At 36.8% G+C, this 22,683-nt stretch overlaps 2 protein-coding genes across 5 annotated transcripts in view; both read left to right on the forward strand.

The window, feature by feature from the left end:
- The window catches only part of LOC116042281 (placenta-specific gene 8 protein-like), a 64,699-nt gene extending 52,861 nt beyond the window's left edge, over window positions 1–11,838 (forward strand). For 3 of the 4 annotated variants that reach the window (XM_031288402.2, XM_031288405.2, XM_031288403.2), the window contains exon 4: window positions 11,091–11,838. In XM_031288402.2, the coding sequence (XP_031144262.1) occupies window positions 11,091–11,258 (168 nt within the window). In that variant the 3' untranslated portion in view covers window positions 11,259–11,838. Of the gene's footprint in view, window positions 1–7,582; window positions 8,269–11,090 lie in introns of those variants that run through there. The other variant, XM_036005163.1, reaches the window with a different exon arrangement.
- Window positions 11,839–16,004: 4,166 nt separating this feature from the next.
- On the forward strand, window positions 16,005–20,674 carry LOC116042334 (cornifelin homolog A-like). Its single transcript, XM_031288487.2, has 4 exons — window positions 16,005–16,222; window positions 17,239–17,352; window positions 18,312–18,466; window positions 19,997–20,674. Exons 2-4 carry the CDS (start codon window positions 17,250–17,252, stop codon window positions 20,096–20,098), a joined length of 360 nt encoding a protein of 119 aa, XP_031144347.1. The 5' UTR covers window positions 16,005–16,222; window positions 17,239–17,249; the 3' UTR covers window positions 20,099–20,674.
- The last annotated feature ends 2,009 nt before the right edge of the window (window positions 20,675–22,683 follow it).

Raw genomic sequence — 22,683 nt, forward strand, 5'->3', positions numbered from 1 at the left:
AAAAATGAAAAATAAGCCATAGTATAGCATGTCGAAAAAAGCCATAGTATAGTATGTTGAAAAAAGTGATGAAAACACCACAGTATAGTATGTCAAAAAAAGTAATAAAAAAGCCATAGTATAGTATGTCGAAAAAAGTGATGAAAACGCCATAGTATAGTAAGTCGAAAAAACCAATAGTATAGTATGTAGAAAAAAGTGATAAAAACGCCATAGTATTGTATGTCGAAAATAGCCATAGTATAGTATTTCCAAAAAAGCCATATTATAGTATGTCCAAAATAGTCAAAGTATAGTATGTCAAAAAAGTGAAAAATAAGCCATAGTATAGCATGACTAAAAAAGCCATAGTATAGTATGTTAAAAAAAGTGAAAAATAAGACATAGTATAGCATGTCAAAAAAAGTGATGAAAATGCCACACTATAGTATGTCGAATAAAGCCATAGTATAATATGTCGAAAAAATGAAAAATAAGCCATAGTATAGCATGTCAAAAAAAGCCATAGTATAGTACAGGGGTCACCAAGGGTAGCCCTCAAGGACCACATGAGTAGCCCTCAGGCCTGTTCTAAAAATGAAAATTGAATATTGATATTATCTGTTTCCCACCTTGTTAAGTCATTGTTAATAACTATTGTGAGAAATCATTAACGTGATCAGTGTCTTCACATAGATGAGTATCATTAATCATTAATAATCATATATAACTAAAGGCAAACTGAGCAAATTTGTTATTTCAGAAGAGTGTATCAAACTGGTAGCCCTTCGTATGACTCAGTACCCATGAAGTAGCTCTCAGTTTCAAAAAGGTTGGTGACCCCTGGTATAGAATGTCAAATAAAGCCATAGTATAGTATGTTGAAAAAAGTGATGAAAACACCACAGTTTAGTATGTCAAAAAAAGTGATAAAAAAGCCATAGTATATTATGTCGACTAAAGTGATGAAAACGCCAGAGTATAGTATGTTGAAAAAAGTGATGAAAACGCCATAGTATAGTAAGTCGAAAAAAACCAATAGTATAGTATGTAGAAAAAAGTGACAAAAACGCCATAGTATTGTATGCTGAAAAAAAGCCATATTATAGTAGGTCAAAAAAAGTGATGAAAACACCACAGTATTGTATGTCGAATAAAGCCATAGTATAGTATGTCGAAAAAAGTGAAAAATAAGCCGTAGTATATTATGTCGACTAAAGTGATGAAAATGCCACAGTATAGTATGTCGAATTAAGCCATAGTATAGTATGTCGAAAAAAGTGATGAAAACACCATAGTATAGAATGCCAAAAAAAGCCATAGTATAGTATGTCAAAAAAAGTGGTGAAAACATCATAGTATAGTATGTCGAATAAAGCCATATTATAGTATGTCGAAAAAAGTGATGAAAACACCATAGTATAGAATGCCAAAAAAAGCCATAGTATAGTATGTCGAAAAAAGTGGTGAAAACACCATAGTATAGAATGCCAAAAAAAGCCATAGTATAGTATGTCGAATAAAGCCATGTTATAGTATGTCGAAAAAAGTGGTGAAAACATCATAGTATAGTATGTCGAAAAAAGTGATGAAAACACCATAGTATAGTATGTCGAAAAAAGTGAAAAATAAGCCGTAGTATATTATGTCGACTAAAGTGATGAAAATGCCACAGTATAGTATGTCGATAAAAGTGATGAAAATGCCATAGTATAGCATGTCGAAAAAAGGCATAGTATAGTTTTTCGAAAAAAGTGATGAAAAAACCATAGTATAGTATGTCAAATAAAGCCATAGCATAGTATGTCGACTAAAGTGATGAAAACGCCACAGTATAGTATGTTGAATAAAGCCATAGTATAGTATGTCGACTAAAGTGATGAAAACGCCACAGTATAGTATGTTGAATAAAGCCATAGTATAGTATGTCGACTAAAGTGATGAAAATGCCACACTATAGTATGTCGAATAAAGCCATAGTATAGTATGTCGAATAAAGCCATAGTATAGTATGTCGAAAAAATGAAAAATAAGCCATAGTATAGCATGTCGAAAAAAGCCATAGTATAGTATGTTGAAAAAAGTGATGAAAACACCACAGTATAGTATGTCAAAAAAAGTAATAAAAAAGCCATAGTATAGTATGTCGAAAAAAGTGATGAAAACGCCATAGTATAGTAAGTCGAAAAAACCAATAGTATAGTATGTAGAAAAAAGTGATAAAAACGCCATAGTATTGTATGTCGAAAATAGCCATAGTATAGTATTTCCAAAAAAGCCATATTATAGTATGTCCAAAATAGTCAAAGTATAGTATGTCAAAAAAGTGAAAAATAAGCCATAGTATAGCATGACTAAAAAAGCCATAGTATAGTATGTTAAAAAAAGTGAAAAATAAGACATAGTATAGCATGTCGAAAAAAGTGATGAAAATGCCACACTATAGTATGTCGAATAAAGCCATAGTATAATATGTCGAAAAAATGAAAAATAAGCCATAGTATAGCATGTCAAAAAAAGCCATAGTATAGTACAGGGGTCACCAAGGGTAGCCCTCAAGGACCACATGAGTAGCCCTCAGGCCTGTTCTAAAAATGAAAATTGAATATTGATATTATCTGTTTCCCACCTTGTTAAGTCATTGTTAATAACTATTGTGAGAAATCATTAACGTGATCAGTGTCTTCACATAGATGAGTATCATTAATCATTAATAATCATATATAACTAAAGGCAAACTGAGCAAATTTGTTATTTCAGAAGAGTGTATCAAACTGGTAGCCCTTCGTATGACTCAGTACCCATGAAGTAGCTCTCAGTTTCAAAAAGGTTGGTGACCCCTGGTATAGAATGTCAAATAAAGCCATAGTATAGTATGTTGAAAAAAGTGATGAAAACACCACAGTTTAGTATGTCAAAAAAAGTGATAAAAAAGCCATAGTATATTATGTCGACTAAAGTGATGAAAACGCCAGAGTATAGTATGTTGAAAAAAGTGATGAAAACGCCATAGTATAGTAAGTCGAAAAAACCAATAGTATAGTATGTAGAAAAAAGTGACAAAAACGCCATAGTATTGTATGCTGAAAAAAAGCCATATTATAGTAGGTCAAAAAAAGTGATGAAAACGCCACAGTATTGTATGTCGAATAAAGCCATAGTATAGTATGTCGAAAAAAGTGATGAAAACGCCATAGTATAGTATGTCGAAAAAAGCCATAGTATAGTATGTCGAAAAAAGTGAAAAATAAGCCATAGTATAGTATGTCCAAAAAAGCCATATTATAGTATGTCCAAAATAGTCAAAGTATAGTATGTCAAAAAAGTGAAAAATAAGCCATAGTATAGCATGTCGAAAAAAGCCATAGTATAGTATGTTAAAAAAAGTGAAAAATAAGACATAGTATAGTATTTCGAAAAAAGTGATAAAAACGCCATAGTATAGTATGCCGAAAAAAAGCCATATTGTAGTATGTCGAAAAAAGTGATAAAAACGCAATAGTATAGTATGTCGAAAAAAGCCATAGTATAGTATGTCGAAAAAGGTGATGAAAACACCATAGTATTGTATATCGAAAAAAGCCATAGTATAGAATGTTGAAAAAAGTGAAAAAAAAGCCATAGTATAGAATGTCAAAAAAAGTAATGAAAACGCCATAGTATAGTAAGTCGAAAAAAACAATAGTATAGTATGTCAAAAAAAGTGATAAAAATGGCATAGTATAGTATGCCGAAAAAAAGCCATATTATAGTATGTCGAAAAAAGTGATGAAAACGCCATAGTATATGTCGAAAAAAGTGATGAAAACACCATAGTATAGTATGTATAAAAAAATTATAAAAAAGCCATACTATATTATGTTGACTAAAGTGATGAAAATGCCACACTATAGTTTGTCGAATAAAGCCATAGTATAGTATGCCGAAAAAAGTGAAAAATAAGCCATAATATAGTATGTCCAAAAAAGCCAAATTATATAGTATGTCCAAAATAGTCATAGTATAGTATGTCGAAAAAGGTGATGAAAACACCATAGTATAGTATATCGAAAAAAGTGATGAAAAAGCCATAGTATAATATGTCGAAAAAGGTGGTGAAAACATCATAGTATAGTATGTCGAATAAAGCCATATTATAGTATGTCAAAAAAAGTGATGAAAAAGCCATAGTATAATATGTCGAAAAAGGTGGTGAAAACATCATAGTATAGTATGTCGAATAAAGCCATAGTATTGTATGTCGAAAAAAGTGATGAAAACGCCATAGTATAGTGTGTCGAAAAAAGTGATAAAAAAGCCATAATATGTATATATTAAAGACTACCTATTCCTATTTGAATTAGTTATTCCTGGAAGTTATGTCTCCCAATTTATTACACCCATAAAATTTTAACACACAACCTTGCTTTTTTCAAACATTTAAAAAAGCCAAGGTATAGTATGTCGATAAAAGTGAAACATAAGCCATAGTATAGTATGTCGAAAAACGAGAAAAGTGTAGTATGTCAAAAAAGGTGAAAAATAAGCCATAGTATAGTATGTCAAAAAAAGTGAAAAATAAGCCATAGTCTAGTATGTCGAAAAAAGCCAAGGTATAGTATGTTGAAAAAAGTAATGAAAACGCCATAGTATAGTATGTCGAGAAAAGCCATAGTATAGTGTGTCGAAAAAAGACATAGTATAAGATGTCGAAAAAAGAGATAAAAAAAAGCCATAGTATAGTAGGTCGAAAAAAGTGATGAAAAAACTATAATTTAATATAATATAATATATCTTAAGTATATACATTGACACTACCTTTCTCTTTATCTATTTGAATTATTTATTCCTGGAAATTAGGTCTCCAAATTTATTACACCCATAAGATTTGAACATACAACCTTGTGTTTTCCAACAATTCTCTTACCTGCGCTCTCAGACCTGGCACTTCTGTAGTTTGTGGAAAAAAGTGATGAAAATGCCATAGTATAATATGTCGAAAAAAGCCACGGTATAGTAGGTCGAAAGAAGGGATAAAAACGCCATAGTATAGTATATTGAAAAAATGTATGAAAAAGACATAGTATAGTATGTCGAAAGAAGTGATGAAAACTCCATAGTATAGTATGTCAAAAAAAGTGATAAAAACGCCATAGTATAGTATGTCGAAAAAAGCCATGGTGTAGTATGTCGAAAAAAGTGATAAAAATGCCATAGTATAGTATGTCGAATAAAGCCATACTATAATATGTCAAAAAAAGTGATGAAAACACCATAGTATAGTATGTCGAAAAAAGCCATAGTATAGTATGTCGAAAAAGGTGATGAAAACACCATAGTACAGTATATCGAAAAAAGCCATAGTATAGTATGTTGAAAAAAGTGAAAAATAAGCCATAGTATAGTATGTCAAAAAAAGTGATGAAAAAGCCATAGTATAATATGTCGAAAAAGGTGGTGAAATCTGATGGCCATCTGATGCGACAGGTTGGGAAATTGGTATCAAAACTGTTCTAATTAACATTTGAAATCTACCTTGACAGCTTTGGTCATGTAGCTTCATGCTTCTTTTCCAGTGTTGAGAAGAGATTGCAAAAAATAACAACAACAGTGTTTCCCTGAGTTTTCTTTATAGCTGGGTTTAGGAATGTGAGAAATAAATTTGGGATTCAATTCTTTCAGTGGAGTGCAATGGCCCCTGTAGCTGTGATGTCGTGATACACACTTTCTGGAACAAGGCAACTGATTGCATACCACACTGGGTCCCCAGCTCAATTACACAGAGCTGCTGGAGCTTTGGGTAATTGTGATTACTGCCGAGAAGATGGAGACGTTTCAGTGATGAAACACAGTAGCAGCACACAGGGGAAATAGCTCCAACATCATGCAGGTGTGCCTAATGACACCGGTTATTACTTTAGAAATGCAAACAATGTTTTCAGTCTATGTAGTTACATTACCTAAAGCTTAGATATATGCTGAGGATGCAGTAAGATCAGGACACAAGGTAACGATACATTCAACTTTTTTGATTCAATACGATTTTAAATTCACAATACGATTTTATATCATACTTTTTGGATGAGCTGCAGACATATGACTGAAAAATATCCTTTATATATAAACGGTACAAAACCAACAGATGTAGACGACGTTTAATTTCTGGGATTGTTCAGGTGTCGTCGGAAATTTCGCCGGATGTCCCCTCATTTTCGGCCAGATGTCCGTTACCTTCCGCTTTCTTTGTGTTGGCGTTCTAACCTCCGGTGGATTTCTGAGGACTATGGTTAACTGCTCCTCAGATCTCTGCAGGGTAAATCCAGACAGCTAGCTAGACTATCTGTCCAATCTGAGTTTTCTGTTACACGACTAAAACAACTTTTAAACGTACACATTCCACCAAAAGATGTTCCTTCCAGAGCCTATTTTGCAGTGGCACCGCGGCTTTTCTCCGGTGCTTAGCACCGCCCAAGGCGATTGTGATTGGTTTAAAGAAATGCCAATAAACCAGAGCACATTTCCTCCACTACCCGATTGCTATGTGGAGTAGCCAGACTCTCGCCACTCCGGTCCTGGCTCTGTCCGGTGCTTAGCGCTGCCAAGACGACTGTGATTAGTTTAAAGAAATGCCAATAAACCAGAGCATGTTTTTCTCCCAACCCGGAATGCTGTGTGGACTAGCCAGACCTTACTATAACAAAAATGTAATTAAAAAATAATAATTAGAGTTTTAAAACAAATCCCACAATAACTAAATAAATAGAAATAACATCTCTTCAAATTAATAAACTAAGAAGTAGTAGTGACGTCTGAAGTGAAAACAAATAAATCAAAAGCAGTTTATGCCCTAGACCGTTTAAAAATTGCATTGCGTTCTTTATCCCAACCTGTAGTAACCTTTATACATTTATATAAATGTTTAAGGGATTCAAGATGCATCGCTACATCCCTACAATACACATTCAGGGGCAGAGCCAAAGGTTGTAAACATTTGGGGCTTAGCCCAAACCTAGGGGGGGGTCAAGGGGCATGCTCCATTTACAGCAGCTTTTTGCACTATTTTTCAAGCCATTTGATAATAGAATGCCTAAAAATCTGCAAATCATTCGGGATGAACATGATAGTCGCCAAAGAGAAGAATAATTTCTTTTTATAGCCTTTTTTGTATCTAATTGTTCTCCACCTTTCTTCATCATTCTGATACCAGAAGACAACAAATGTTGAGGATGACTCATTTTCACTCCTGCCACCACAAAAGAGGCAAAAATTGTCTGATGTTACTATTTTTAAGTTATTGTTTTTACAGTTACATGTTACATGTAGGATAGGAATTTTGAAACAAAGGCGATATTTCCCCAGTAAAAGACCTTTTGCGCCATTGATTTGCCTGTCCAGTCGGGGAGACTGAGGGAAAAGTTATTTTAAAAACCTAAAAGAGTCAGGGATTTTGAGAAAACATTTGGAGCTGGAGACCCAGAAGCCACCCCCTTGCTGTATGTGCTTATTAAATTAGTACATATGCCCTAGAGTCATAAATAACATAATGACTACACAACAAGCTGTTAATGCCTTTAATATTCAGCAAGCTGCCCAGGCAACCAACCCACTACGTGCATAACCACAGATCTCAACACACATCAAGTCACAGATCAGTGCATATAACCAATCCGAAACTGATGTTCGACATGCAAACATCACATGCCAAGGCCAAGTTATGAGTCTGATGTTGGATAAGGAGAGACGCTTGTTTCTGGGACAGTGAAGAGAAGGAGAGATAAGGCAAGAGGAGGTGGGAGTGGTTGGAGGCCAGGCAGGCAAAAGCTGGAGCACTGCCATCGGAAAGAAGGAGGTGGTTGGTAATGTTGGCTTCTCTGGAGGTGGAGTGGGCTGTGGATCGCTGTCAATACTGCAGAGCAGGAGCTAGGAAGGTGCCAGAAGTTCTCATGAAAACAAGTCCCAGCATGTGGGCTGTTTGTAAAGCAAACTCTCTCATGGGTGGAAGGAGACAATGCTGTATAAGCCGGTATCATGAGAATAGAAATAGAATGTGGATTCAGACAGATTACTTCAGCCAGACGCATTTAACATTCTAGATCGTCTTTGAGTGTATACAGTTTCTTTAGCTCAACAACTGTTAGATGGACTGCCATAACATCTTCGACAGACATTTGTGGTCCCCAGAGGATGAATCCTAATGCCTACCATACACTAGTAGACTTTAAACAGACTTTGAAAAGACTAAAGTCTGACACCATCTCCCATCTAATATGTGAAGACTGGAGATCTTGCAGGGTCACAAATTGCGAGACAACTAGATTTGTTTTGAAAAATTTAACCAAGCTAGCTAGCTACCACTAGCGTTAGCTGGTAACTTAAGGGAAAGTGTGCCGTACCTGCAGATGAATGTCTCCAGTACCGTTTAGTAGCGTTTAGCTTAGCGCTGCGCCCTAGCAACCATAATCAACACTGGCTCTGGTTGTTGCTGCTTCCTGTTTGGTGCTGGAGGGAGTGCACCCATTGGTTGTTGACGATGTTCACAGGATTCAACTTCACTACCAAGACTTCAAACTTACGATGACATTGACTTTGTCGAAACGTCAAGACGTTAAGACCTTGTACCACCACCCCCTGCGCACACACACACACACACACACACACACACACACACACACACACACACACACACACACACACACACACACACACACACTTTACGCCCCTGGCAGAAATCTGGTTATATTTTAGTTTTTGTATTTATTCTTTGATAGCACTTTTTCTTTATATATTTTATTTTGTACAATGCAAGAGAGTAAATACAGGGTAACCAACATCATTCCAACATATCCCTCCAACCATGTAGTTAAGACAATATTTTTTTTTGTTCATGTTTATTGTGGTATCATTGTGTCTGCATGTAAACTTTACGTTGCATTTTGCATTCAGACTTGTAATGATGTTTGTGGGTGCAGTGATAACTTTAGTTCATTTAGTTAATGTCACCCTCCCACAGTAAATTCACAAGGGAGTCAACGCAGCAGAGAGAAAGTGTGCTACTGAGCAGATCCCAGGTCTGTTACTCAAGAAAGCCAAGCGTGTAAATGTTAAGATGTTTATTGATTTTGCTCCTATGAGGCTGATTGCCAGCACTTACAACACACTTCAGAATTAGAGCTGGGCGAAATGGAGAAAATCAAATAACACGATATTTTTGACCAAATACCTTAATATTGAAATGTTGGCGATATTGTAGGGTTGACTATTGGTGCTTTCACAAAATATTAACACAATGAGATTTTTGATAAGCAATCATCAATAATGGATATTTTGATTAGATAGGTAAAGGTAAACAATAGAGCAGCTAAAACAGTCTGGTATGTTCAGAAAATGTCTTTACTGTAATGCAGCCTTTAAAACCAGGAAAAGACAACACTTGTGTCATACTACCATATTACGATATTCAAAATTTCAGACAAAATCTATCCTCATCGATATCGATATGATATTGATATATTGCCCAGCCCTAATCAGAATCAAAAAGTCAAATCCTCAGACCTGTAAAGATGCTTGTGGGTGGAAGGATTATTTTGTTGGTCATGTCACCCCTTTAATATTAAATTCACAAATTGTAATACAACAGTTGATGAATCTGAAAGTATTTGTCATGCTCCATAACTATCCTGTCGATGAAGTTCACAAATGCATCATGATCATGGCTGATTTTCTTTTGAGGATTTGATATTATGAAAGAATAAAATTTGGATTTGACAGTGAGGAAGCGAGACATACTAGTGATTCAAGAACAGTTTCTTCCCAAAAGCCATAACCACTTTGAACTCACACATGCACTGACTTCACTTCACAGTCCTACTCCCAACCCCTGGACTTTCTTATACTGTGCAATATTTAATATGTCTTATTTAATACTTTTGATAACACTGATAATTCTGTGCAATTTCATTACTGTGCAATATTTAATATTTAATACTTCTGATAACACTGATAATTCTGTGCAATTTCATTACTGTGCAATATCATTATTTCATACTGCGTATCACACTGTATAGAAACCATATTTGTCTTTCTATTTTTATATATGTATATAGCGTCTCAGAACTGTGCACCTTATCCCCATTTTTCTTTTGCACTACTTATTTTATTCCATGCTGTTACATTTCTCTTACGTACATGTTGATACTGGAAAAGGAGTTGCTTCAATCTCGTTGTACATGTGTATAATGACAATAAAAGACATTCTATTCTATTCTATTCTATTCTAATCAAAAGTGACAGAAAATGGTCATTGGGCTCTGAGTTACAGTGCTGACTCAGTGTCATGAAGGAGAACGCACATGCTCAGGCTGCGCATGGAAAGATTGGAGCCGCCTTCTGTTTCTCAGACTTTATTGATTTCTTTAATCTCACCCACCAACATTTCCATCCTAACATTACTGACAAGCCATTTGTCCTGGTTGCTGTTGCTAAGAGCAAAGGCTTGGCTGCAAGAAACTTACTGTCCTCCGAGGGAGGATATTTACTGAAGCTGAAGAGCACGACCATTACTATGGCTGACAAATACACTGTCTATTAACTTCAAGCGGCCGTATCACTGTACATTACTATTTTTTTTTGCTCCTTGATTATTGGTGTATTTACCTAATTTGGACTTTTGTAACAAAAAGAACAGCAGTAAAGCTACAACAAATTTCAAAATTGTACTGTACAGTAGATTCTTTTAAAACTAACTTCAAGTAATACTGTTACAGTTTTTCTCAATCGCTTTGGCACAATCGTCGAATGACTATTATATACATAAATTGAATACATTTTAAACTAGTTAATTCGTTTGATTGAGTAATCACCTTTTGCAGGTCACATAGAGTGGTGTGCTGAATGTGCCACATGGTGTGAGCATTAGACACTTAGAGTTTTGACAATTGTAAGTTTGCCAAATGTACCAAATCGATGAAGAAAAACTGCAATTACAAAGGATGTGAGTATATCTCATTTCAGAATATGAAACCCAGATATGCTGCATTGCATATCAAATGTCTTTTTTTGCACCTAAATGCAAATGTTCACCTTTTGTTCGAGCCTCCCACCTGTGTTCAGGCCTCTCTCTGTGTGTCTTACAGGGGAGTGTGTGGAGCGACTGCCTGTATGGATGCTGCTGCTATCCGCTATCTTGGCTCCAGATCTCCAGAGAGCTGAAGAGAAGAGCAGCATCCCACGCCTCTTCCTCTTCCTCCTCCTCAGCCAGATACACTGCTCTGACCGCCCTGCAGGGGGCGCACCTGGTCTAGACACATGCAGCACTCCTTTTATTTTTATTCTTTATTAACGGGTTTTGAAATGTACATTCACTTGTGAAACAAATTCAGATTGTCAAAATGTTGGCACAAGAAGCAACAGTACTCACAAACAAAGAAAAAAAAGAAAAGTACAGGACATGTGCAATAATATAATACCATAAAATAATACACAAATTTGAATACAAACATGAACACACACAAGGTTTCACCTAATTTGTTATACAATCATAAGATTTGCATAGATTAATCGTTTCGGTTAGGTTTTCATGAAGTAGTTTTAAATTCACATGCAGCCCTCCTGTGTTCTGTCCTCAGCTGCAGCCTGCCCTCCAGTGTTCAGGAGTTGATTTAATCACACTTCCTCTGATCTGTGGGCACTCCCCTGTTACCTCGGAGAATTCAGCCAAGACACAATCTGTCCCACAGAGAGGAAAGTTCAGTTTGTCCCCTGATGAAGTGAAAGAAGTATGATAACAGTTGAACATTAGATCAGGGCTAATGTTGATATTTTGAAGTAGCAGTGGAGGAAAGTAACTAAGTACATTTACTCAAAGTGCAATTGTGAGGTACACTCTAAGAAATAAATCCGTAAAATAACAGAAAAAAGTTCTGGCAGCTCATTACCCGGACTTTGTCCCATAATTAAAAACAGAAATTTTGTGTGCAGCTGCAGTAAAAACCCAGAACATTTTCTGTTATTTAAAATTCTCTAAGACAAAGCTGCCCGGTTAGTAATGTTGCAACCTGATCTCACAGAATTCCGTGAAATGAACACAGCCCTTTAACTCAAAATCTGTGGCAGTTTCATGGAATCGCAAAAATTCCGTGATGGGCCCACAGCTTTGTTTTGATGCTTTTGATGCTCCCTAATCCAGTTACTTACCACTGAAATGCAGACGGACAAATTGTGTCACTTTCGCCTCCATGGCCGCCAAAAGTTGCCGGAGCACAGATAAAGGTCCCATAATGCAATCTGAAATGTAAATAAGCACAAATACAACTGTGAATCACGTTCTACGGATAATTTCTGTTAAAAAAATATACAGTCATACAACTTTTACTGAACAGATATTTCTTAGAGTGTACTTTACTTTACCTGGGCATTTCATTTTGATGCTACTGTATACTTCAGTTATCCATGTAACTGGTCAAATTAGGATATTACACAAAAAAACACTGTTACAGATTAAACCAGTGATGCCCAACTTTTTTACTCTGTGATCCCTTATGAAAAAGCAGTGTAGTTGGGGCCATTTGTCATGTTTCAGATTTCAGGAGATCCACAAAGGTTTGACTATTTAAAGGTTTGTAAAATCTAATATTGTCACAAAAAATAGAGTGTAGTTTGAAAGTTGAGTGAAATAATTTGTGTAGCAGAATTTCTTCTCAGATTTTCTTCTTCATTCACATCTCATGGCCCCTCAAAAGAGTCTTGTGACCCCTTTGCAGGGGACCCAACCTAGGTTAAGAACCACTAAATCAAACTGTGTTGCAACCTTCAATATAAAAGTCCTGCAGAATGAGTAGACCTTTACTTTTGATATGTATCAAAGTGCTAGTAGCCAAGGAGGACACGGAGGATTAAAAAAAAACATGATGGACTCTTCAGAAGAAGTAATTATCTCCACTCGAGTTTCTGCGCGGGAAAGTCGCCGGACGACAACAATTTCTAAACAGCCATACTGAGAAATACAGAGAGAGTTGTGTGGAGCTGATAGTCTTAATTAGCTTTGTAGCAACTCATTTGGCAATGGCTTGAATATAACAGACGTTCATTAATATCAAAAAGTTACGCACTAAAGCTTTAAGGCAAAGTACCACATTACAATGCTGTCTGTAAAACCTTTATTTAAAAAAAGGTTGATTGTGTACAAAGACAAATTATTGTATGCAGTTTCCTTAATATGATTGCCACTTTTGTTACCTTTCTTTTTACATATGGAGAAAATGTTACTTGCTGCTCCATTAAACAGTTGTTAAAATGGAGATTTTCAGAAGTCATTCCTGGAATCTTTAAGCATTATGCCAGATGAATTTTATGGACAAGGAAAACACATTAATCCCAAATGTCATAAAAACAAAGTCTAAAACAAAAGGCTGAACCTTTTCAAATGTTACAGCAGATTACTTTAATTTGTTATTTAAGACAGAATAATTTAGACATTGTGGTTTGAAAAATGCTGATATTTAACATGTATTCATCAAAAATTAAACTGTAAATTGAACTGGTAATGAAGCATGCTGGAAATCTGTAAAGTGTCCAAATAAACCTTTTTTTTTCACTTTCTACCATTTTATATGACTTTCATTTGATCTTAAAAGCTAATCACCTTGCAGGGAAAAGGTGTAGCTTTCTTACCTACGTGTTAATGGATCATGAAATGTACACTGACAGCCAGCCAAACTCCATTCAGTAATGACATGTGAGTCGGGAAGTTAGCATCTGAGCTCTTGAACTTTAATGACATTCACGTTGGCATCACAGTGTTCTCATTGAAAAGGAATGAGACTATAAAAGTAATACACAAATTACTGCGTTGTACAGAACCAGGTATAGAGCTAAACTGCTACCATTACAATTGATGCTGCATGCAAATAAATGCAGAGCAATAAACCAATTCTCTGGTACATTGAAACATAAATTGCATGATTTACAAACAAAATGCTTAGGTTCAGCTAGTGTTACTTAAAATCCTATTTACTGCATATTACCTACACAGCAACACTCATGTGCTCAACTACATGCAGGGCTACCGAATGCGACCAAATTTTGAGACAGTGCGAGTATTTTTTACAACTACTCGCACATGTGCAACATGCAAATTTCATGACTTTTTTTATTATTTCATGTTGAAAAAGGAGGAGAGAGCGAGTCTGCCAGAGATGGCCACTGTGGGTGAGAGGGGGAGGGTCCATGAGTGATTAGTCAGCTGTCCGGGTAACGTCATCTACACTCGTGTGTCTCGCTTTCGTAGCGTCATTGGGCTGTGTCCATTGTCAGCGTCATTTCCACGCTTCCCATTAATTTCTATGGAAGCAGGCGTGCAATGCATTCTGGTAGTGTCGCAGGGACTTTGGAGAAGCGGGGTGTTGAGTTAGATACTGCCTAGTCTCACATTGCTAGACCTTCCTCCACAGTGCTGCGGAGGAAGGTCTGGCTAGTCCACACAGCATTCCTGGATGGGAGAAAAACGTGCTCTGGTTTATTGGCATTTCTTTAAACCAATCACAATCGTCTTGGGCGGTGCTAAGCGCAGACAGATATTCTAGCTAGCTGTCTGGATTTACCCTGCAGAGATCTGAGGAGCAGTTAACCATAGTCCTCGTAAATCCACTAGAGTTTAGAACGCCAACACAAAGGAAGCATAAGGTGAGGAACATTCGGCGGAATTTCCTGCGGCACCTGAACAATCCCGGAAATGAAACATCGTCGATATAGACTACTCCCATAGTGACCACAGCAGCGCATAACGCTAGCTTCACTCCTTCTGTTTCTACCCTTCACAATAAAAGCCCAACTTAAATTCAGAGCATTTCACTAAGAGGAAATTCAATTAAAAAAGCTTACACAACATTTTTTGCCTACTTTAGATATCAAACAAAAGCCAGGCACGTTATCGTATGAAGGTGCTGTGAGCTGGAAATTCACCATTTCCAAGCATAAGTCAGAAGATAACGTTATCTCAGAGCCCCTTACTCTGGGCAGCTGCCTCCGTCTCACTCTAACTCGACCTGGGTCTGGTTCCGCAGCTGCCTGTGCCATGTATGTATAATAAGAACGCCTGTTCTCCATCACTGACATTTTCCCCAACATGACGGGACAACTTGACGTAGTGGAATGTGAGGAGCACTCACTCTTACTGACCAAAAAAAACGTACTTACAGTAATGTGAAGAGGCATTATCAGCCCATTGTACTTAAATTCACGTAACATCTGTTCAAGGTGGTGCTTTTAACTCTAATTTAAAGCTGGATAGTTTAATGAATAATGATGCATCATGTTTTAATTGTTATATTTTGAGAGCACAATTTGAATCGGCAACATAACCAGCAACCTTTCTCTGCCAGGTAAATTGTACTACTACTGTATGCAGCAAGCCAGTACTATACAGATGAGTTGCATATTTTCATTCTGGAAGTTATTTCGGGGTACAATGAGTTTGTATAGTAACCTATCTAAACATTATAATAAATCTTTAGCTGTTTGGGGCCCCAGGCAGGGCCCCAGGCAGTTGCCTACTTTTCCTAATGGTTGAGTCTGCTTTTGATGTTTTTGCCAGTTAACCAGAGTGTATTTCACCGCTGTTTCTGACCGTGAGAAGCTGCGGTGGACGCTGACTATGCACAACACTAAGCATGATCGGTCTGAATACAGTAAAGGCAATGAGTCTGTTACCTTATTTGACAAAAATCTATGCATTTTTAGTTATTTATTACAATTTGATAAACAAAAATGTTCCTCAATGCAGGAAAAACCCTGGCAGAACCCAAGGAAGAGCAAGTGAGTGTGAGTGTGAAGTTATTTGGATGACGGTTCTCAAGAAAGCTGCAAGCAGCAATACCACAGGCCAAGCAATCCAGTTCCGAACAGGTATGTTTTGAACGTGTACTGCGCTACTTTAAACAGAGGCATAGATCCACATGTCAAGATAAACATAACATAATGCGATACATTCTGCTTTTGTTCTTATCAGCCTGTCTAAGAACAGAGTTGCACACTTTAATGAGATAATGTGCATTTTGTGGCACGATGACATCTGAGATGTACAAGGTGCGTGAGGGCCAGATAGTCTGATGTCTGACTGTCAAAGGTGTTGACACAAGGAGGACTGGACAGACCAGTCAGTGACATGCATGCTGTGCTGTCCTGTCACGTTCACAGCTCTGCAGCAAGGCTATAAGATGCCATACTGTCCTGCAGATCCATCACTTCACTGAACTTGGCTCACAGTAAGGTAAGACAACTTTAATAATTTCCTATTGGCATTTTACATTACATGTCATTTACTGAAGCTTTTATCCAAAGCGACTTACAATTGCTACATATGTAAGAGGCCGCACGCCTCTGGAGCAACTAGGGGTTAAGTGTCTTGGTCAGAGACACATTGGTTGATGTGTCGCAGTGGGAATTGAACCCAGATCTCCCACACCAAAGGCATGTGTCATATCTACTGCACCATCACCACCCGTGTGTTATTTAAATGTTATTTAAGGGGTTGCGTGATCCCGGAGCTGTTTAGGAAATTCTGTATCCTGTGAATTTGTGAAAACTTTCAAAAACAGAACCACCTGTTCACCTACTATCAAGTCTGTTAACTTTCGGAAAAGTTGAAGATGCGACATGTTTGCTTGATGACAGCAATGTGTAATTGTAAGCTTATGAGTGTGCACTTCTCCATCCTAAATAACAGAAACTGAAAAGAGTAGCTTTACATTTGTCATCTCAAGTCTGGCACTGCTCCATGGGCCACACATTTAGAATAAAAACTTCGAGACCACTATTTCAAGACAAATGCAAGTTCACAAACTACTGAACTGTTCTAACTGCTAAAAATAAAACCTTGAAATGAAATGTTGAAAATGAAAAATATGTCTGATTTCCAAGCTACTTTCGTATTCAGTGTAACAATTAAGTAGCTGTCTTTAGACCATGAAAATCACCCACAAACACACTTGCTACACAGATATGATATCTTAAAAGTGGTGTTACTTTAACCACAACACTAGGAAAATAGGTTCTGTAACTTGATTAAACACAACAGCACAGTACACTAGTCTTAACAAAGTCTGACTTAATGAAGACATGAATGTCTAGAATAAGTTAGGAGGTAGAGGGCGGAACATGCACAGAATGTATTCCTTCAATTTATCTGAAATCATTACAATCACCATAGACATATAGATGTTATAGACAGTGAGGATGCAACAAAGCAGGAATACATGAATGGCCCATTCTCTATCTTTTTGTCAGAAGCTGAAATCATGTCTAAGATGGTTGTGACCCAGCCGAGGCCCTTCATCACAACCTCCATATACAATGACTGGACCTCTGGCATCTGTGAATGCTTCCAAGACCTGCCCCAGTGTAAGTGCACTTCTCTGTTTTTTCTATGCACTTTCACCAGGTATACATATGTTATAGTTAGCGATAAAGAGTGATGCTCAAAGTAGGTTGAAAACGTGCTGATCACTTACAATGATCTGGGTTTAGAAATGCCAGCAGACGGCAGATTGGAGATCAGCGGGTATAGTGAAGTATTTAGAAATCGCTGTGTATTGCCGTTGTTGATGCTCCATTATAATTGAATAATGCAAACCAACGGCAGCGTTTTGTGTCAGATAATACGAGATATCAAATCCCAAAACTGAAGCTCTGAAACACTCTGATTTGTTTGCCAGTTTTTGTTTTAATAAGCAGTGAAAAATCATTTTTGTACACTGGAACTAAATAATAACTAAAACATTGAAGAAAAACTGAAGTGAAACTACATTGCCATGTTAAAAAAAAAAAAAAAAAATAAAATAAAAATGAATGTAAATCATTTCAGATTTAGTTTTTTAGCTATTATTTTTCACCGAAAAAAGGAGAATGTCCGTCAACTCTCGTGACATTGAACCACAGAAATTGAACAGACTTGACATGAGATGGAGCTGTGCCGTAATTGCTATACGGAGGTAGCGCATTTCATTAAACATGAAACATTACGGCCAATGTCCAATCTCTGAGACTACTAACTACTTTCAAAATTAAAATAAATATATCAAAACTGAAACTAAACTAAAACTAGCATACTCACTCAAATTAAAAAACCAATCAAAATGAAAAGTCAAAACTAAAATAAAACAAAAACCTAATTGAAAAGTCAGAACTATACAGTAATAACCTTGGAGTGGAACAATAGTTAAAACCTAAAAACTTAGAAAGACTTAAATGTTCAAAAAGGGATATTTTGATATAACCATGATGTTCTCACGATGCTGTAAAACCCTTTAGACAAGCGCATTCCTACTGTTGAAGATAAATGTGATTTTTTTTCTTTTTAGGTTGCTTGGCCTTCTGGTGTCTTCCTTGCTTCAACTGTAAGACAGCCCACGAGGCCGGGGAGTGTGTGTGTTTACCTCTGCTGGATGTTTTTGGATGCATCCCTCCTATAGCCACAGCCCTCAGGGTGTCAGTACGGCAACGATATGGAATTGAGGTACAGACGCTATGCTATCATAGCCTGGTGTTGATGAAATGCAACTGCGTCAAGCATAGTGTTCACCAGCATAAAAGTCAGTGTTTTATCTGATCTCTGATCAGTCTTAAACCTGTTCAGCCTTTCGTCACAATGTGTATTTACGTTCCTACACAGCATCAAGCGATTCATGTAACAAAGGGTGTTACAATACACTTTGCTCCTTTTGTTCCAGCCCATTTGTTTAGGAAGACTTTGACAATGAGTAATGTAAAAAAAAAAAATCAGCTATGTTATAGAACAAACAGACAAACAAATCTACTTTTTGATTAAAAAAAAAACAAAAAAACAAAAAAAAACAGTATTGTGCAACCCTGTCTCCTAGAAAAGAATGTTCCCATACAACAAGTCTGTATTCTCAATTACGATCTGAGGAAAACGTATTTACCAGTGATCGGCGCACATTGTGAAACTGACGCGATTTGAAACACTTGGTTAACGCTGTGACTTGAAACTACATGGTCACTTGTGGCACCCAGGAAGTACACCGGGCTTTGAAGCCAATTTGACATCAGCCAAACAGTGAAATTACAACTTCCGTGTTCGTCACATGATGCCACACGGCCCAAAAAGTTTTTTCCCCCATAGACTTACATAGGGAAAGACGTCTTCAAATCAGTGAATAGTTTTATTCGAGCGTCACACAATGACTCGTTTCACTATTAGAATTTGATGGAATGGTCCAAAAGTAGCCTCTCTAGTATAGGTACAGCAGCAGTAGAACTTTTTGGGCTTCATGTGACACTGAGCAACTCTCATAGGAATAAACGCTGTATCCAGGTCTTATTATACATCCATGGGTTGGGTTAAGAAAAAGTCTATGGTTGGGGTTAAAATAAGTAGGTTTGCAATGTACGTTAAGGTAAAGCTTTAGTGTGTAACTTTTTGATATTAATGAACGTCCGTTACATTCAAGCCATTGCCAAATGAGTTGCTACAAAGCTAATTAAGACTATCAGCTCCACATAACTCTCTCTGTATTTCTCAGTATGACTATGCTCAGAAGATTGTGGCATCCGGCGACTTTCCCGCGCAGAAACTCGAGTGTCCTCCTAGCAACTGCGTGTGCGTGGTCACGGAAGGCTTGTATCATGTGGACTCGCCAACAGTGTTGTTGTCAATACTTAGAATTCCTCATGGGGGCGGCAGAAACTATGCACTATAGCTTTAAGTAGGTTATATAGGTTAAGTATGACTTTTTGGTTTCACATGGGACACTAAAAGCGGTCTCCTGGGTCAAAGCCCAGTGTTGGTTTGACCCATCAATGTACCCCAACCGGACTTTGATCAGAAAACATTAGTGATTTGTCCAAAACAATTGTGATCAGGGACAAAACATGTTTCCCTGGAAACTTAATTGAGAATGCAGTGTCATTGTATGGGAACGTAATAAAAGACTGATTAGTGATCATGAACCATTGTAAATCCTTTGTTTTTCTCCACTTCACAGCTGATTGTCTAACCGCTCTTATCTTAACTGTGTCTTCACAGGGTACAGTTTGCAATGACTGCGTGTACGCCTGCTGCTGCGGGCCCTGCAGCTGGTGTCAAATAGCAAGAGAGATCAAAACGAGGAAGAATGCCATTATATAGATAAGAACAAAATGCTGCCACAGCATCAGCATCATTAACGTCATTGCCACCATCAGCCGTGTCTCTTCATCATTAGCTGTTTGGAATGAGAGGGGATATGTAGACTGATTTGTGATCTGTTTTAAGCACGTCTGCCTCTAAGGAATGTAGCTAGTTAAAGATCACCCTACGAGGGTCATAAATGTGTCACTCAATGACAGTAAGATAAGATAAGCAGACACTTGGCCTCTATGACTGTTACTGACATTGCACACATATTTCACACAGAGATCTTAACACTATACACTGTTATCCCAAATTAGTTGACTTTATTAGAAATTTGCGCAGAAACCAGTTGCCTTAAACCGTCTTAAGTTTTTACACAAGGTGAAACTTAGCAGGTCAAGTTGTATTAACACAGAGCAGTAAGTTGATGCAGTAGACAAATCAAGTTTAAATTAGTAGTCATTACTATAAAATCATTAGTAAACTTAAATTATTTTTTCTGCAGTCACATTGCCTACAATAAGCATGTTAAGTAAAACATGCAAAGAAATATAAGAAATATAAAACATAAGGCTATATATGTCACTAATAAAGAAATCATTTGTTCATATATACATAGTTTTTTTTTCTTTATGACTTTAAGAATAATGTGTTTTAATTTATTAGCTCCAAAACAACAAAAGTAAACAATCAATATAAATCATTGACATACTTCTATGTATTATATTGCATGGAAAGCTTCACTCAGTAGACTGAATTAATGTTTTCCAATCTATATATACATATGCTGTTGCACCCTTTCTCACTGCTTTGACCCCATCCGTCCCAACCCGGGTCTCGGTCATGGTACAACAATAAATGTAGTTAAACATGAACCCTAAATCAACCATACTCAACTAAAACCCAGATAACATAAATGCACACCTAAAACATTACTAAAACACACTTTGACTAGGACAGAACCCGTTCAGAACATATATTTTTTCCTTCCCATGAGCATTTGCACAGCTTCAGCGCAGAACAGTTCAAACGACCCCGCCCCTCCCATATAGAAACTTAACGTCCTTAGTTATCTCTGCTTAACATGATCTGTGCACTTCATACTTAAGCTGATTATTACAAACAACTAATGTGGTTTAGAAATGAATTTCTTTTTTAACAAAAATGAAAGAATATAGTGACAACTAAATCTGGGTTTACAGTGATTGGGGCGCTTATTTACTTCACTTTTTCCAAGATGTTTGTTTTACATGTTCCTTTGGATAATGGATTGCTAGTTCACTTGTATTGCTTGTTATTATTTCACTGTATGTACGTATGTATGTTTGTATGTATATGTGCTGATTTTCACCCGGTATATTAAAAGCCAAAGAGGTAGAAACAAAGTGTCGAGTTCCATTTAGCACCTACATCAGGTCACAATTTTTAACATGTACAATACTTTAGTCAGTGACCAAATACCTGCAAAACGAATGACCCCACGTGTACTTTGCGTTTAGTGCAAATGTAAGCATGCTAACATGCTAAACTATGATGATGAACATGGTAAATGTACCTTCTCCTCTGGCATTAACGCTTAACTTATTTTCTCACTTTTCTTATTATAATGGTGTGCAAAGATCACTTTTCTTATGACTGGTTACATTGTAAGTTGTGGCGCATTGTAGATGCATTTGTGATAAAATATTCATAATTTTTATCACCCATTCTTCATATTTATGTTTCAGAATTCTTCAGCATGCTCAAGTATTTTGCATGACATGAACAGTGCAATACAACTCAGAGCCTGTTTAAAAATGAATGAATAAATACATGCAAATCTCACAGGGTTAATCATGCCTTGATGGGTTAAATACCAGCTTTTGCTCCACGTGCTCAAACATGAGGTAAATGGTTATCAAATTAAAGTTGTAATTTCAAAAAGTAAACAGTGACAAATTCGAAACAATAATCTTGTAGATGAGGATGGATAATTGGACAGCTGCTGCTGTTTGATTACAATTTTTCTCAATCGCTTTGGCACTCATTGCATTGTAAGAGAGGATATCAGGTGTGATGTCGATAAAATGTTGCGGCCAGACAGAGAGGAGTGATTAGATGACCCATGAGGTTGATTCATGACATTTGCAGCATATTTTCTTTTTTCTTGCAAATCTTGTACAACAGTTCCTCATCATTTTGCAGTTGTATAGCTTTTTTTCTGTACAAGTTTCCATTGTGTATTTGTTTTTTTGCCTGTGTGTACATACATTGAGCAAGTATAGTATGTGCAATGGCTGACATCAATACTATTTAGCTGCCTAAATATCAGAGGTGGGACAAAGTCATTGTTATGCAAGTCACAAGTAAGTCTCAAGTCTTTGCCCTCGAGTCCCGAGTCAAGTCGAGTCAAAGATGAGGCAAGTCCCGAGTCGAGTCACAAGTCAAAGCCAACAAGTCTCAAGTCGAGTCCAAAGTCCTACCATTTTCGTTTCGAGTCATTTCAAGTCATTTCAGTTTCAGTGTATGCAATATTAAGAATATTTTCACTGCTTCAAAAGTCATAAGAAAGCCCTTTCTCTCAAGAAACTGAAGTCATATGCTTTATAGCAGTGGTTTTC

Source organism: Sander lucioperca, chromosome 9, assembly GCF_008315115.2.
Source record: "Sander lucioperca isolate FBNREF2018 chromosome 9, SLUC_FBN_1.2, whole genome shotgun sequence".
Classification (NCBI taxonomy): Eukaryota; Metazoa; Chordata; class Actinopteri; order Perciformes; family Percidae; genus Sander; species Sander lucioperca.